This window comes from Dromiciops gliroides, chromosome 3 (assembly GCF_019393635.1).
Source record: "Dromiciops gliroides isolate mDroGli1 chromosome 3, mDroGli1.pri, whole genome shotgun sequence".
NCBI lineage: Eukaryota > Metazoa > Chordata > Mammalia > Microbiotheria > Microbiotheriidae > Dromiciops > Dromiciops gliroides.
In genome coordinates this window covers 597,498,092-597,515,515 of record NC_057863.1, presented here as the reverse complement: position 1 = coordinate 597,515,515, position 17,424 = coordinate 597,498,092, and the positions used below count along the sequence as shown (strand labels likewise).

At 41.5% G+C, this 17,424-nt stretch overlaps 1 protein-coding gene across 7 annotated transcripts in view; it reads left to right on the top strand.

The window, feature by feature from the left end:
• Positions 1-17,424, top strand: part of SCMH1 (Scm polycomb group protein homolog 1) — a 153,064-nt gene that overhangs the window by 90,075 nt on the left and 45,565 nt on the right. For all 7 annotated transcript variants that reach the window (XM_043995986.1, XM_043995983.1, XM_043995984.1 and 4 more), the window contains 2 exons: positions 2,026-2,114; positions 3,283-3,526. In XM_043995986.1, the coding sequence (XP_043851921.1) occupies positions 2,026-2,114; positions 3,283-3,526 (333 nt within the window). The remainder of the gene's footprint in view (positions 1-2,025; positions 2,115-3,282; positions 3,527-17,424) is intronic.

Below are 17,424 nucleotides of genomic sequence, written 5' to 3'. Positions count from 1 at the left end.
TCATAAATAAGAAGAATGTTAGAAGTGTCTATATAGTCACTGCTATCATTTTTTTAAATCACATTGAGAAATTGGCTAAGCACAGAGAGCCATGGCTTGGACTCAGTAGGACCAGTGAGAGAAGGGAAAACTGTTACCTTGGTCTTACATCCTCTGCCATAAAAGGGTGACAAAAACAAGAAGAGGAAAGCTTTAAAGACTGGTTTGATTATCCCCAGTTTAGGGAAAACTGACTGTAACAGGAGAAAACTTTCATTTGAGGATCTCTCTTTTCACTTGAAAGAAAATGGCTTGAGATGACCTACTTTTCTTCCTGAACCCTTTGAAATCTGACCTTCTAAAATCTAGGTTATGACATTTGAGTTATGCCCAGTGTTTCTTTGCTTGGTTGTCATGGACTATAAAATAACACAGTCGCTTTCACCCAGCATTTCTGCCATTTCTACTTTATCAGCCAGTTTCTCCTTATTGTCAGGATGATGTCCAAAGGCAGCAATTCCCCCATCACTTTCTGCTGAGGAAACCTAGATGTTCTTTGAATCTGAATTGCCTGACCAAAAACTGGTACCTCTCTTGAGGTACCTATTTCAGACTTCGTGGGCCTAGGTGGGCACTATTTAACAGTTATATTACCACCACAGGAGAGGAAAATGCAGGAAAAACCTAGACTCTCTTTTTCTCTTTAATCAAAGACAACAGATTAAGTCCAAAGACACCAGTCCCAAGAGTAAAGGAGATCCAGAGGATTTGGGCCAGGCTGATTCCTAAGGAATGACTCCTAACTATGGAACTAAGGAACTATGAAAAAGCAGGCCTGGATCCATATACATTTGAACGTATGTTAGTATTGACGAATGTAAGAGACTTCTAAAGTTTTCTTATAACTTTAACTTGCCTATGATTGTTATTTTTATCCCTGTGTCTAATTACTAGCAGTAGAAAGCCAGAAATGGGGCTCTTTACTTAGATATGGAATGGGAGAGGAAAAACTTGTGAGCCTCTATTCCATTCTGCAATAGATGTGGGGTAAAAAAAAATCAGGTGAATGAATTGTATACAAAAGAGCAAGAAGCCCAAGCCCCAAGCCCTGAGTGAGAGAAAAAAAGTAGGTTATAGACACCAGGAAATCTCTCTGGAGATGAAGAAACATGACTTGGGGTTTAAGATGCCAGAAAGTTGCTATACCTTTCCTTCCGTAATTCTTCTCTTCCATCTCCACTTTGATTTAATTGTATTTATTACTGACTTTAGTTCAAAGTGCCTGTTCTTAAAGCTATTCCTTCCTGAAGTTCTTTTTGTATTTATCTCTAGTCTTCTGCAGCTTTAGTGCGTTTAATCTACTGAGGTTGATAAGGATAAGGAGGAGATCTGTGAAACTCTTGGGAAGTGCCAAGAATGAGGGAGAGAGGAGAGAGTTCTGTGTAGAAGAACTATGATAAAAAGAAAATCACCTTATCTCAATGATTCAATCAAGTTCTGCCAACTTTAGAACCATGGGCAAATCATATAATCTCTCTGAGCCTCAGTTTCCTCAGTGGTAAAAGCAGTGGATTGAACAAGTTGATCCAAGGTCCCCTTCAGCTCTTTTATTATTATTTGATTCTGAATTTCCTGAACAAACACTGAACATCAGAAAAGGCCTGTATAGAGCCAGATTTATGTCATTTGTACTAAGGTAAACCAAAGAGAAATTTATGTTGGGGTAGATATAGTGGTTTTCACAGCCATTGGGCATCACCCTAAGTGACTAGAATTTTATTTTTCTCAGGATACTCTCCAGTTGGACACTATTTGCTATCCTTGTACAACCTCTCTTTGGGATTTTGTGGGGGAAAAAATCCAAGATTTGAATGGGAATGATAAAATGGAGTAGCAACTGGTTGGTTAGACTCATTAGCTTGAAAATAGAATGAGTGGCTTGGTAATATCATGATCCCTGTCATGACTAGTTAGACTCACTGGAAAAGATGATAAAAGCACACTCTCTGGCATGATTCTTATCTATTTCCTATTCTGTTGCTTCAGGATTTCGACTGAATGCCTCCTCCTGGCCTATGTTCCTCTTGAAGACACTAAATGGAGCAGAGATGGCTCCTGTCCGGATTTTCCACAAGGTACGATAACTTTCAGAGAACCCTGGCCTTTGGTTCTTCTTCAGTGGATGCCTGCAATGCCCTCAGTCTCTCTCTATCTGATGCATGTATCCTGCATGATAAACATACAGCCTCGTGATACTTCCTAGGCTAGTGGCAGCTTTTTTCACAGTGATGGTACCAAACTTCTTATGGGAAGAACACTGGACTGCTTAGGATTTCTGGGCTTAGTTTAATTTAACAAATATTGATTAAGTGCTTACTTACTATGTGAGAGCTTCCACAAAGCACTGTGCTACCCAAGGGAGAGTGAGTTAAGTACAAAGGAGAAGTTCAAGCACAAAGTACCCAGAGCAGCTTGAGGAAGGAGAGAACCATCCCTTCTGCAGGCTGAGAGAGAGTTAAAGTAAAAAGGTGGTTTTTGAGTTAGATCTTGAAGCCAGGTAGAGGGCAGGAGAATCCCCTTCAGATAAATGGTGGGGCAGAGGGGCAAGGATGGGGGAAGAGGAACAAAGGCAGAGAAGGTAACACCAGAACAGGAAACAGAGAGTCGTTCAATTTGGCTGAAACATAGTATACATGGAGGACAGCAGTATGAAATAAAGCTGGACAAATAGGTTAGAACCATATTGTTCTTCAAATGTCTGAGTCCAAAGAGCTTATTCTTTATTTGGAAGGTGGTAGTGAATCACCAAAGCTTTTTGTGTAAAAGAGTAGTGTGTGAAGTATATGAAGGAAGATGAGTCAGGCACTTTGCCACTAACATGTGCTTGGGCCTTAAGGCAGTCACTTCACTTCAATGGATTTTCATTTCCTCATCCATAGAATGACAGTAACAATCCTGTGCCCTGTCTACCCCACTAAGCTGTTGGGACAACCAGATGAAACAACAGGTCTGAAAACAGTTTGGACACTCTTAAGAGACATATATGTGCAAGATGCTACTGCTGTTATAGACCCTGTAGCGTATCCCTGGGCTAGCTTACTGCCAGGTGGAAAGTGGAAGCCAGAGCTACTCCTGACATGTGATGAATTAGGCTGCTGATTCTGTCATTTTGGCTGTGTGCCATGACACACAGTGTAAATCTCACACAGTTGCCTGTGAACCACTAGGTGAGCTAGACACAAGTGACTTGGCTTATGTGCTTGTTATTTTCCTTTTGTGTCTGTACTTACCTTCCTCATTTAGGAACCACCGTCTCCCTCTCACAACTTCTTCAAGTTGGGAATGAAACTTGAAGCTGTGGATAGGAAGAACCCACATTTCATCTGTCCAGCCACCATTGGGGAAGTCCGAGGCTCTGAGGTCCTTGTCACATTTGATGGGTGGCGGGGTGCCTTCGATTACTGGTGTCGTTATGACTCCAGGGACATCTTTCCTGTGGGCTGGTGCTCCCTGACAGGAGACAACCTGCAGCCCCCTGGCACAAAAGGTAAGAACTGCCCAGGGCCTGCCACCATTACTGAGACTGAGATGATAGGAAACTGAATTATGGGTTTAGGTGGCACCTTTGTCTCCAGCGCGTTCCCTCTGTCTTGGAAGACAAGGTAACATCTCAGGTCACAAAAGGGCAGATAGAGTTTGAGTAGCAGCCCCTCCATAAATGCACCTCCTTAGACCTTGCCCATTGTGGCCAGTGTCTCTAGATTCAGTATTCATAGATTCGAACTTGGGGCTGCTTCTAGGGCAGGATTGGAATAGCTGCCCTGACTTAAAGGAAATAATAATCATTATATAATCTCCTTATATTTATGGAGTGCTTTTAACTTTTTCCAAAGTACTGCTGAGGCTGAGTGGAGGAGAATTAAGACTCCTTTCTTGGCTAGTGGCCTGTTTCCTAGCATACTTGCTGTGACTTTGGACAAGTCCCTTCCATATAGGCCTTAATTTCCCAGTATGTAAAAGGAGAGGGTTGTAATAGATGATCTCTAAGGTCCTTTCCAGATCTAACCTTCTCTGAATTTATAAATCTGGAATTCAGGGTGACATATTTTGTCCTCCTTCCTGTCCTCTAGGTCACCTTGTGAAGCCAGGGTCATTAGGAATGAGAGATTAAAGTAGTGAATCATTTATATGAACCAAAAGCTTTCTTCTATCTACTTTGCCTGGAGAGAATGAAGGGTAGAGGTATAATAGGAAAGAGACTATTGACTTTCTTGGATTTTGGCACAACTGCACATTTTAAAATATTTTACTATAAACTTGAACAAAACTGTCGATTAGATTGGAAGTTGGAGCCATGGGTCAATCATGCTTCTCTGTTGTAGCTGTTCTGGAAGTGTTTGTGAAGGGTCGCCCCCTGGTCATATACTTCTGGACAGCACAGGGAGGCCCAGGCCTCACCTTGCTATAGGTGCCCAAGTGTCTGGCAGCTGTGAAGAGAGAGAGTGGGACTTAGACCCACCACTGGTCCAGTCCTCAGGCTGTCAGTGCTCTCTCTGCCCTTCTTAGTTCAGTAAAATACCATCTCTCAGGGGCAGCTAGGTGGCACAGTGGATAAAAGCACCAGCCCTGGATTCAGGAGGACCTGAGTTCAAATCCAGCATCAGACATTTGACACTTACTAGTTGTGTGACTCTGGGCAAGTCACTTAACCCCCATTGCCTTGCAAAAAACCAAACCAAAACAAACAAACAAAACAAGCAAACAAACTAATGCCATCTCTCCATTACTTTAAGGAAATACCTACACCTTGGGAACAAGAAAACCCCTGCCCCCTGAGAGCCTGGGGTCATTAAATCTCTGACCACCCAAAGTTCCCTGATGACCACACGCTGGATGGCAGTAGTGGTGCTATGGGAGCCTCTCTGCACCAGGGACCATTCTTGTCAGGTTAAAACAGGAATAGGTTATGATGTCCATCGGGCTCCCTTAGTCAGGAGATTGACTTTGCTGGAAAGGCTTTGCAGTTCTAACTGCTAGACTCCTGAAGCAACCATGCACAGTTCTCCAGGTGGGGAGCAACTGAGTATATGGGGGGAAAAGACACTGGCTATTCAGTGCCTCCAGAAGGGTCTCTTCTCATATCTTTTTTCCCTTTTGTCTTTTTCTGTGTCTGCTGCATAGAGTCAATTCTATCTTTTTTGCAACTATACTTGGGTTTTCACCAGAAGGTATCCCAAAAGCAGAAGGCCAAGCCTTTCAGATCTGAGTATAAACCTTTCTACAAACAGTATTTCCAGACCAAGACCTTCAATCATCAGAGCAGCAGCTAGGCCATTTGTTTCAACAGTCCACCCTCCCCCTTGGTGCTGGCTTAGGAGAGAGTGACAAAATGTGGAAAAAATGTAGTTACTCAATTCAGCTGGATAAAACAAGATGTTCTGGGGTGTGTGTGTGTGTGTGTGCACGCGCGCCACATGTGTACGTGTGTTTCTATCATCCTATTGCCTTTTTCCCTCCCATCCCCAGTTCATTTGAATTTTTAACATTTGCAAGTTAAGCTGGGGTTATTTTTTAGTGCAATAGATACAACTTCTGAGCCTTTCCTCTTGTTCCACCTAATAAATAGTTGTTAACAAAAAAAGTTAAAATAAAATGGAGAAAACTATAAAAAGATGGGGGTTATGCTCACATTTTCAAACACCTGAAAAGCTCTCATGTGGAAGAGACGCTTGTTTTTCTGTTGCTATGGAGGGTAGACCTAGGAGAAATAGGGAAAAGTTGTAGGAAGGCAGTTTTCCAAAACAAGGAAGAACTTACTGATAACGAGAACTTTCCAACACTGGAGTAGGCCTTCTTGGAGTCAGCAAGCTTTTTGATACTGAAAATGTTTAGAGGCAGGAAGACCTTGTTTGGGCTGCTTTGGAGTCGATTCCTACGTCAGGATGTGTTGGGTGATTCCTAAGGTCCCTTCCAGTTCCAGGGTTCTGTGATTCTGGGTAAAGAACCAGTGTAGTCACACTGTCAATATGTACAGGATGTGGTTAGCTCCTTAACTCCCATGCTGGGCTTATAGAAGGACAAAAGTCTTCTAGAAGCTAAATTTTGTTATCATTAATTGACAGTAGCAGCTCATTATGCTAGGATTTAGGTAGGGAGCATGAAAATTATAATATTAAAGATCCAGCATTTTTATGTCTAACAGGTAAACTTACAAAAAGGTCATGTAGATAAACTTGTCTATCCACAAAATGAGAGGAGACATTTGGTCTTTTCCCCTTTTGGGGGCCCTGCCTGTACTAGAGAGACCTCGTGTTTAGAAATTCAGTAAAATTCAAATTAGTGCTTTTTACATTCCTAGTATTAAGGTCTATGCTATGGAAGAAACAAAGGAAGTCTGCCACATAGTTCCTGCCCCTTGTGAGCTTATGGTCCTCAATCAGGAACATAAAAAGCCAGAAGAAAGCTTTTGTTGTGGCCCAAGCAAAAGTTAAAAATTACAGCCCCTGTGTAGTATCCACTGGGGGCTTTCAGTTTTCACTAATAACATGTTGCTTACCAACACAAAATAAATACATTCAGTGCCTCTATGTCTTCACCCAATGAACTCTTACCTGTCACTTAAAGCCCCACTCAAATGCTATCTCTTCCATAAGGCTTCCAGCACAGTGTTCTCCTCATCAATAACAACCTTCTTGATGTAGTATTTTATTTTTTATCTCTCAAAATGCACTTATATATCATATATTATCTTTCTTTGTGGCTTATCTCCTTTTAGACTGTGTACTTCATTAGGGCAGGAATTGTGATACATGATATAAATTTTGCATTTGGCTGAAATGTTGAAATTTGTGTGTGTGGGTGTGTACGTCCAAGGGTGGTCCTTCTATACGGAGAGAATAACATGAGCAAAGACTTGGAGATAAGATTAAATAGTTTGGGGTAAAAGGAGAAGACTAGCATGACCATCTGAGAGTTTTTTTTGTTTGGAGTTATTTGCAGAAGATAAAGTTGGACAGGTAAAATGGAAATGAATTATAGAAAGCCTTAAAAGCAAGATGAGAATAATTTAACCATAGATGGTTGCCATCTTAGTTTTATGGTTTGTCAAATGGCCAATGTGATGTGAACTCATGTAGCAATTTTAACTTACTATGACCTAGGCAGAGGATGCCAGTGATGTATGGAGGAAAGTGAATTGCCATTTGTTGACTGGAATCTGCCTAGTTGGCAGCCGCTACTACCAGTTGCCTGAGAGCCGCTGCAAAAATGTGTTCAGCAGCTGCTGAACAGCCTCTTTTGGGGAGGGAGTTGACCCTATGGCTGGGAGGGGAGCCAGATTTCTAGTAGGGATAGTTTGAAAGGGGAAGAGGAGGGAGAATGCCCAGTTTTCCAGCTTGGAACTTAGTTTTCAGTTGTGGAGGGAGCTGTGCTGAGATGCTCATTTTCTCCTCAAGGAATGCATGACCAGAATGGGCCTTTCTACTCCTATATTTCACTCGTATAGGTGAAATATAGCTAAGTGGATATACCAAGCCATATATCTTCTCAACTGATGAGGAGCTGTTTGGAGAGATGCATATTGGGGTTATCACTCTTATTGCCCATGTTTTTATTTGAGACTGAAGGAAGAGCCTGTGGTAGCCTCCTAATGTGCCTCACTCTCCTTTAAACTCTATTGACTTCATGCTGTGTAGTTAATTCCTGTATACCTGCTGCATTAAAGGGGTGTTCAGACTGTTCTTCTGAAACCTTCATCTATTGGTCCCCAAACACTGACATTAAGAAGGGATTCTTGGGAATGAGCAGATCTTACTCTTCCTTCCTGAGTTTGCTTGCCTATCATTTGGTTTCACCTTTCAGTTTAATTCAACATTTATTGAGTGTCTACTCTACGCAAAGCCCAATGTATTTTACCTACTCATTACTCTGTATTGCTTGGGTGGCTGTGCACAACAGTTGATTTCAGATGATGAGAAAGAAGAAATTGAGCTAAGGGAACTAAACAACTTTATCTTCTTTCTTTCTTTCTTTGGCAAGGCAATATTACCCTTTTCAGATAACTAGACTTTTATGGAGCAATATGGTGCTTAATAAATGTTTATTGGATTGAATAAGTAGTCCAGTTTTCAGCAAAACTAAGATAAACAAGATGGCAATCAAAGACAGATGCCATTTTTTAAAAATCACTTTGGAATAGCTTGAATTGATTAGAAAAGAGAGGGATATTTTTCCAGACTCTGATGAGTACTAAGAAAGTAAATGAGTCGCTCTAAGTCCAGTACTTGAGAAATATACAAATGTTTCCAAATTCTATACAAACATCTACTCAGATTTGCATCTTAATATTCTTCAGTAAGCATTTATTAAGTGCCACCTTCCATGTGTGAGGCACTGTGCTTGGCATTAAGGGGCAGTCCTTGTCTTCTCTTGGGACTTCAGTATGTACACAGATAAGCAAATACAAGATAATTTGAAAAGAGCAGATCACTGGTAACTAGGGGGATAAGGAAAGGTTTCTGGGGGCAGCTAGGTGGTGCAGTGGATAAAACACTGGCCCTGGATTCAGGAGGACCTGAGTTCAAATCCAGCTTCAGACACTTGACACTTACTAGCTGTGTGACCCTGGACAAGTCACTTAACCCTCATAGTCCCACCCCCAAAAAAGAAAAGTTTCTTATAGAAGGTAATACATGTGTTGGGCCTTACAAAACACTAAAAAGCAAAGGTGAGCAAAGAATGTACTCCAGTCATGTGGGACAGCCTGCTCTAAGACACAGGTGGGAGGGGAAACAAATGCCTGGTTTGGTTGGACCATGAAATGTGTGAAGGGCAATAATGTGAAAGTAGACTAGGAAGATAAGCTGGAGCCACACTGTGAGAACAGGGTTTAATGCCAAGCTGTGGAGTATCTATTTTATCTTTTTTTTTAATGTATTTAATTTTTTTTTCGGGGCAAATGAGGGTTAAATGACTTGCCCAGGGTGACACAGTTAGTGTCAAATGTCTGAGGCCGGACATGAACTCATGTCCTCCTGAATCCAGGGTTGGTGCTTTATCCACTGTGCCACCTAGCTGCCCCCTATTTTATCTTAAAGACTTTGGGAACCATTGAAGATTTTGGAACAGGGGAATAACATAATCAGACCTCTGTTTTTGGAAGAGAATTTGTCAGCTTTATGAGAATCTTTAACTTTTTGTGAGGCTTAAGTGCTACTTTCCACGGGAACTCTTGCCTCATCCTTCTAGTAAGAGCTTTCTCCCTCTTCAAATTATCACGTGTTTGCTTCTCCATATATGTGTTATATCCCTTACTTCTAATAGAATGTAAGCCTCTTGAAGGCAGGGCCAGGTTTTTATTTTGTCTTAACATTCACAGGGTACAGCAGAGTACCTACTTTATGTGTGGAGGGCACATAATTACCACCTGTTGAATTGCATGGCATTGACTCCCCAAAGAACCAGCTCAGTCAAGTCCATTTAATAGACTAGTGGCTGTTCAGCATGGTATCCCAGTATGCAGTAACCCTGAAACCACAAATTCCTGGGGGAGTAATCCATCCCTCTTTTAAGAACCTCCCTGGGGGAGGAGTCCATCCCTCTTGATAAGAACTTCAGGGAAAATGGGAAAACCTCTTGACTGAAGGTAGGTTTAGAGTAGCACCTTGTACCATATAACCTCTATTAGTTCCATGTGCATATGCAACACAAATATAAAATGACATGTCAAAAAAATTAAAGGATAGTGGAATGAGATATGTTTTAAACTATGACTATGGTGATAATTAAATGAAGAATAGAGATAAGCATAAAAGACAAAGTAGGTAATTCTTTATAATTTAAAAAAAATTTTGATCATTAAGCATATAATTTTTAAACTTTTGTACAAATAAAATCAGTATGCCTTGAATGAAACCAGAAACTTTTGAGTGGGATAAAAATTTTTGCATCAAACATGTCTGATAAAAATCCAGTGTCTAAGATATGTAGAGAATTGACTCAAATACATAGGGCCAAGAGCCCATTTTGCATTAATGTTCAAAGGACATGAACAGATAGTATTCAAGCACAGGAATATAAACCATCAATAACTATACGAAAAGATATTCTAAATCATTCATTATAAAAGAAAAATAAGACAACTCTGAGGTATCACTTCAAGCCCATCAAATTGGCAAAGATGATAAAAGAAATAATAAGTACTGGAAAGGCTACAAGAATACAGGCACAGCAAAACCTTGCTAAATGCAGCTGTGAGTTATAGACTTTTACTCAACATTCCCACACCTTGACAAATATCCCAAGGAACACAATAATAATGATAATAATAATAATAATAGTTATTATTATAGCTAACATTTATGTGCCAGGAACTGTGCTAAGTATTTTACATTTATCATCTCAGCTGATCCTCACAACAACCCTAGGAGGTAGGTGTTATTATCCCCATTTTACAGTTGAGGAAACTGAAGTTAAGTGACTTGTCCAAGATCATACAGCTGGTAGGTGTCTGAGTCTGGAGTTGAACTCAGGTCTTCCTGACTCACTGCTCAGCACTCTATCCACTGTGCCACCCAGATGCCCCCTAATATTAGATCTAATAACAGAAAGGTCCCATATATAACAAAACTTTCATAGCAAAACAAAGTGTGTACCCGTCAATTGGGAAATAGCAAAACAAATGATGGAATATAAGCATGATGAATATTATCACACCATATTGTTGTTGTTGTTGTTGTTCAGTTGTTTTTCAGTAATGTCGAACTCTTCATGACTGCATTTGGGATTTTGCCACGTCCTTCCAGCTCATTTTACAGTTGAGAAACTGAAGCAAAGAGGGTTAAGTGACTTGCCCAGGGTCACACAGCAAGTAAGTGTTTAAGGCTATATTTGAACGTAGGAAAATTAGTCCTCCTGACTCCAGGCCCAGCGCTCTATCCACTGTGCCAGCCAGCTGCCCCGTTATCACATCATAAAAATGACAGGAATTCAGAGAATTACGAGAAGACCTATATAAACCAATGCAAAGTGACTTGCTGAGGGTCTGCAGATAAGGAATTCAGTGCTAGGTCCAGAGTTCTGGGCCTGGAGTCAGGAAGACTTCTATTTCTGGCTTTGGGCAAGTCACTTAACCTCTTGCAGCACCATATATAATGAAAGTAATTGCAGCACCTACCTTAGAAGGTTTTTGTGAAAATCAAATGAAATATTTGTAAAATGTTTAACGTAGTACCTAGCACATAGTAGACGCTGCATAAATGCCAGGTATTATTAGTTAACTATTAAATCCAGTGCCCTTTTCCTTTACACTGCTATCTCAGTTTCACAGTTGTTATATTGTTCAGTCACATCTGACTCTTCGTGACTCCATGGACCATATCCCACCAATGCTGTCTGTGGGATTTTCTTGGCAAAGATACTGGAGTAGATTGCCATTTCCTTCTCAAGTAGATTAAGGCAAACAGAAGTTAAGTGACTTGCCCAAGGTCACACAGCTAGTAAGTGTCTGAGGTCAGATTTTAACTAAGATCTTCCTGACTCCAGGCCCAGTGCTCTATCCACTGAGCAACCTAGGTGCCTTCTCAGTTTCACATATACACAATTAAATTGACATTTGACTCATTCTCAATTTAAAGGAAACTCCTTATTTCAGCGTTATGCTTCCTTGTAGCATCTACAAGTTGACTGGAAACTGATGATTCTACATTCGGGTCAGGGACCCTGCAGGCTAATGTTATTTAGTGGTATATAGACAAGAGCCCCAGACTTAGAATCCAGGAAAACTAAGTTTGAGTTCCTTGCTCTGTCACTTACGGTGTGACTGAGAGCAGGTCTCTATAAATCAATTCAGCAAATATTTTATTAAGTGCCTGTGTGCCAGACACTGTGTTAAGTGCTGAGTATATAAGGAAAAGCAAAAACAGTACTTGCCATTAGGGGGTTCACAGTCTAATGAGAGAGGCAACATGCAAACAACTATGTCTGTGCTAGTAGATATGAAGTAAATTGGAGGTCATCTCAGAAGGAAGGCATTGGTCAGGGAGGAAGTGGGGGATGGGTCACAACTAGGAAAGGCTTCTTGGAGCAGGTGGGATGTTACCTGAGATTTGAAGGGCTCCAGGGGGCAGAGATGAGGAGCAAGAGCATTTCAAACATAGGGGACAGCCAATGAAGATGACTGAAGCTGGAGTCTTATGGGAGATCAACAAAAGGCCAGTTTTGCTGGATTTTGGAGTACACGGAGAGGAGGACAGTGTAAGAAGATTAGAAAAATAGAAAGGGGCCAGACTGTGAAGATCTTTAAAAGCCAAACAGAGGCTTTTCTATTTGACCCTGAAGATAACAGGGGACCACTAGAGTTTATTGAAGAGGTGGGGTGGCATGGTCAGACCCACCCTTTTGGAAGATCTCTAAGGCAGCTGAGTGAGCGATGGCTTGGAGTAGGGAGAGACTTGAGGTAGGGAGCCCGACCAGAATGTTCCTGCAATAGTCCATGTGTGAGGGCCTCCAAGCACTGAACTAGGGTGTGGACATACAAAGACAAAAAAGCATATGAAATAGCTCCTGCTTACATTCCCCTTGTGAGGGGAAACAAATATATCAGGTACACAAAATAAATACAAACTACTGGGGAGACAGAGAGGAGTACTAAAGACTGGGGAAATCAGGAAACATCGCTTGTCGGGGGGGCTACTTGTCCTGGAGATTGGAAAAGGGAGAAGCAAACTCATGAAGTGAACAAAGTGCTTCCTTTAGAGTAAGAAAACCTAGATCCATGATCCGCATCTCGAAGTCACTTTGCTTCCCTGGGCCTGTCTCTTTCTCTGTGCAGTGAGAGAGTTGGGCTGGGGCTTCTGAGGCCCCTTCCAGCTCCGTATCTATAATCTTGTGATCAAAAAGCCTGTCTAAAAACAGAGCTAGCTAACCCTGCTTGACACTTTGACAGCAAGTGCAATCCGTGATACTTTCCTCACATTTACTTCATTACTGTCTATGAATATGTATTAAGGACTGTGTGTGATGTTCTCCGCAGAATTTTGTGCAACAGAAAAGATGCAGCCCTTATCCTTCAGGGACTTCAGTCAAACAGAAGATGCCCATTTAGAAGTAGACAATCAGGAGTGACGGGTCCCGCTGATTGTGAGCAAGCATATTGTTGCATGACATCATACGAGGCTTTGTTGAAGAGGCGAGGTTGAATAGGGAGGCAGAGGTGGCAGGATTCTCTTCATGTTCACTTTTTTGAAGCCCTCTTTGATTAAAGAGGCTAAAACATGAGATTCCTAAGTCTCCTTATGGTTTGGTGGAAAGTGAACTGGACTGGGAGTCCAGAGATGACTTTGTTTCAGAAAATATGGAGCACTTAATTCTGGAGAAAAGACAAGGATTGACTGAGCAGCTCCTCTGTTCCAGGCATGGTCCTAGGCACTGGGGATACAAGTGCAATAGATGAAACGATCCCTGCTAGCAGCAAACTCACATTCTAATGGAAGGGACCCAAAGTACACATAAAAATATGTGCAGCATAACTGTAAAGTGAATGAGTACAAATGTATGCAAAGGAGTGAAAGACAAGGTATTTTGGCAGAGAGGGCAGTAGCAGTTATGAGGGTGCGGTGGCCAGTGCAAAGGAGTTGGAGTGTTGTGCACAAGGAACAAAGAGAAGACCAGTTGGGCTCAATTGCAGAGTGCAGGAGGGAAAGTAATGTACAAGGACACTGGAAAGGTAGGTGGGGGCCCAGGTTATAAAGAGCTTTAAAAACTGAACAAAGTTTATATTCTATCAGAGAGACCTTAGGAAACCACTGGAGTTGATTGACTAGGGGAGTCACATGGTCAGATCTGTGTTTAAGGAAAACTATTTTGGCATCAGGTAAAGGATGGACTAGAGTATGGAGAGACTTGACAAGGCAGGGAGAACAATTAGGAGGCTGTTACAGTAATCTAGGTAAGAGGTGATAAGGGCCTGAACTAGCTCTGGTAGCTCTGTGAATAGAGAGAAGGGATTGTAAAGGCAGAAACAGCAAGGCTTGGCAACTGATTGGAGCTGTGGGGTGGGAAGAGAACAAGATAGTGGTGAGGTTACAAACCTGGGAGCATGGAAGAAGCTGGAAATACACTGTCCCCAAAATCTTAGTACAGTTTTAAGCTTTAAGAGCACCCTCTTCTAATCTGGGAGGCATTTGCATATAAATGATCACTGAATCCATGAAAGCCAATGAGGATACCGAGTGTAGAGGGAGAAGAAGAAAGGTCCTAGGACAGAACCTTGAGGAACACACAGAGGTGGGTTATGGGATGTGGATGGTAGGCCAGCAAAAGAGCCTGGGAAAGAGCATTCAGACAGTAAGAGATAAACCAAGTAGTCAACAGTATCAGATCCATCAGATAAACTGAGAAAGGTTAGGACTGAGAAAGAAAGGATTTGGCAGTTGGGAGATTTGGAATGATTCCTTATTGCTTGCCTACCCCGTCCCCCTGCAATGAGATTATGAACTCTGTGAAGGTAAACACAGACATCCAGCGTAGAGATTTGAGGGATTCTGTATGTGACTGTATCTCATTGGTCTTGGAATCCCCAGTGCCAGGCACGAGGATTTTTGCAAAGTTTAGTGCTTAATAAATGTTTATCAGATTGGATTGAATTTGTATACATCCCATGTCAAACCAAACTAATTTATTTTCAATATTTAATTATACTCTGTGCTGGGTGTTCACTTTTCCTCCCAATATCTCCTCCTGATTATTCATTTCTCATAAGATGTCACTTCTCCAGGGTAACTTTGAGAGGTTTATTAAACATGCCTCAAACATACATTGAAAAACCTTAAGCAATTTCTGTGTGCACTGTGCACATGTGGTAGAATGATTATTTAGAAGCGTGCTTAGAAACATCCTGTCTATGAAGGGCCTCCTGTATGCTCTACCTAATGAGAGACATCTCAGCAAGACTAGCAAAGTTGACTGAGCCCTGATGGTAACATTGAATTGTAGAATCTCTCTTTGACTCTCAATTATGTACTCTCCAGATCTTATTTCTTAATTACTTCATTTCCCTCTTATTCTTGCTTTCTTTTTCTTGTTTTCTTCTTTCCTTCCTTCCTTCCTTTACTCCTTTCTTTTTTCTTTCTCTTTTTCTCTCACTCTCTCTCGTCCTCACTTTCCTTCCTTCTTTCTTCCTTTTGCCTCTTTTCTATTTGGGTGATTTCTTTCTTCTCTCTGATATGTCATCTGGGTACTGAGTACATACTATAGTAGCTCACAAAATGGAGAGTTTGCTGTTATTTTAAAAAAAAAACCTTAGAGAAATCACATTTTAGTGGGACTGGCATCTTATCAGCCTTTCCACTTCCCAAAGGAGGGCTGGCATGTTGTGGCCAAAGTACAGCCAAACTGGCTTGTTTCAAATTTCTCATTAAAATCCAGAGGATTGGTGCTAGGGAAGGCTTGAAATAGATTAGTCCACAGTGCCTAGCAAAAGCACAGAATACCTGGCAGGCCTGAACCCAGTTCATTCTCAGGAAGTGGCATTGCCCTCAGGCATGGCTTACATGCCTAGCATGTGTCTGCATATTCCAGGGGCAGACCATTCCAACCATGCAGGTCCAACCATGCCAATCCCTACTCAGCAGACTCCAGTGGCTCCTTATTTGCCTCCAGGATCAAATTTTAAATGCTCTGTTTGACATTCAGAGCTCTTCATAACTTTGCTCCCTCCTGTCTTTCCAGTCTTTTTGCACCTTAATCTTTACCACTTACTCTGCAGTCCACTGACACTGACTTCCAGGCTGTTCCATGAGCAAGACTATCTCTCACTCTGGGGATTTTCTTTGACTGTCCCCGGTGCCTAGAATGCTCTTCCTCCTCAACTCTGCCTACTGACTTCCCTGATTTCCTTTAATTCTCAACTAAAATCCTACCTTCTATAGGAAGCCTTCCCCAACTCTTTTTAATTCTAGTGCCTTCTGTCTTTTAATCATTTCCTATTTGTCCTTTATATAGCTTGTTTGTACATTGTTTGCTGGTAGTCTCCCCCATCAGACTGTAAGCTTCTTGAGAGCAGGGACTGTCTTTTGCCTCTTTTTGTATCTCCAGTACTTTACACAGGGCCTGGTACATAATAAGTGCTTAAAAAATGCTCATTGCAGAGACAGCTAGGTGGTGTTGTCCCTGGATTCAGGAGGACCTGAGTTCAAATCTGGCCTCAGACACTTGACACTTACTAGCTGTGTGACCCTGGCAAGTCACTTAACTCTCATTGCCCCACCCCCCCAAAATTTTTTTAAATGCTCATTGGCCAACTGAATGTGTAGTGACAATATTTATTAACATTCCATTGGGGCAGCAATCTTTTCAGTGACAAAAATGCACAAAGTCATTTTAGGCTATTGCTGTGTAATGCCCTCAGTCTGTGCCCTTAAGTTATATTTCAGAACTATAACCCCAGATAGTGCTGTGGTACATACAGGTATCCTTCAGAGGGGTCTGGCTTTTAGTCAAGGAGAAAGAACAAAGTTCACAGGCTATATATATGCTCTGAACAGTCTTAAACTGCCTTTAACAATAACAAAAACCACCTTAGAGAATGTGAGAAAAGATAACATAATTGGGATTGAGGATCCTTTGCTTCTCATTTGCTGGTTCTGACTTTATGAAATGCTGTCCAGGGCCTAGAAAAATCTAGTCTCTGCTGATGCTCCCTATTTCCAAACTCCCTCCATTGTTTCTTGGCTCTGTTCTGTCTTTCCTGCCTTCTCTAGCTCTTTACCCTCACAAGTTCCAGAAGAAAAAATGTGGCAAAGGCTTGGGCAGCAACCATTTCTAGAGTTTTCATAGTGGGAGTCAGGAACATATGGAAGCTGGGTGTAAGAAAGGCTGAGTGACTGGGAAATGGTCATTTTAAAAGGCTGCTCTATAAAGACTGAATGGACATGTTGGTTCTGTAACGTTTGGAAGTTGCCAGATGTGGCTCGGTCAGAAAGTTTGTCTGCATTTCTTCCCAGTCTCCAGATTAAACAGTTACAAGCCAACAAGCATTGACTAAGTGCTTACTTGTGCCAGGTGTTGTGCTTAACTCTAGGGATACAAATACCAGCAAAGTGAAAGTCATGAGTTTCACACAGTATATATGTGAATGAAATGCATATCCTTTTTCAAACAAGTATATGTGGTCCTGTTGTGCAAAATAGGTGGCATTTATATAGCTTTCCCCATCTTAAATTCTTAGACTTTGAGGAAAAGTTACATTGTCCTAATTTGGAATGACAACAATTTGAACTATTCAAAATGGAATGAGCTGCCTTGGGTGGGAGGGAGTTCCCCACTAGAAACCTTATAGCTGAAGTTGGATGGCCACTTGGCAGTATTCCAAGAAGAATCCATATTTCAGGTTCTAACTAGGTTAGCCTACCCTCAATGGGCAGATCCAAGATGACCTCAAAGATCCCT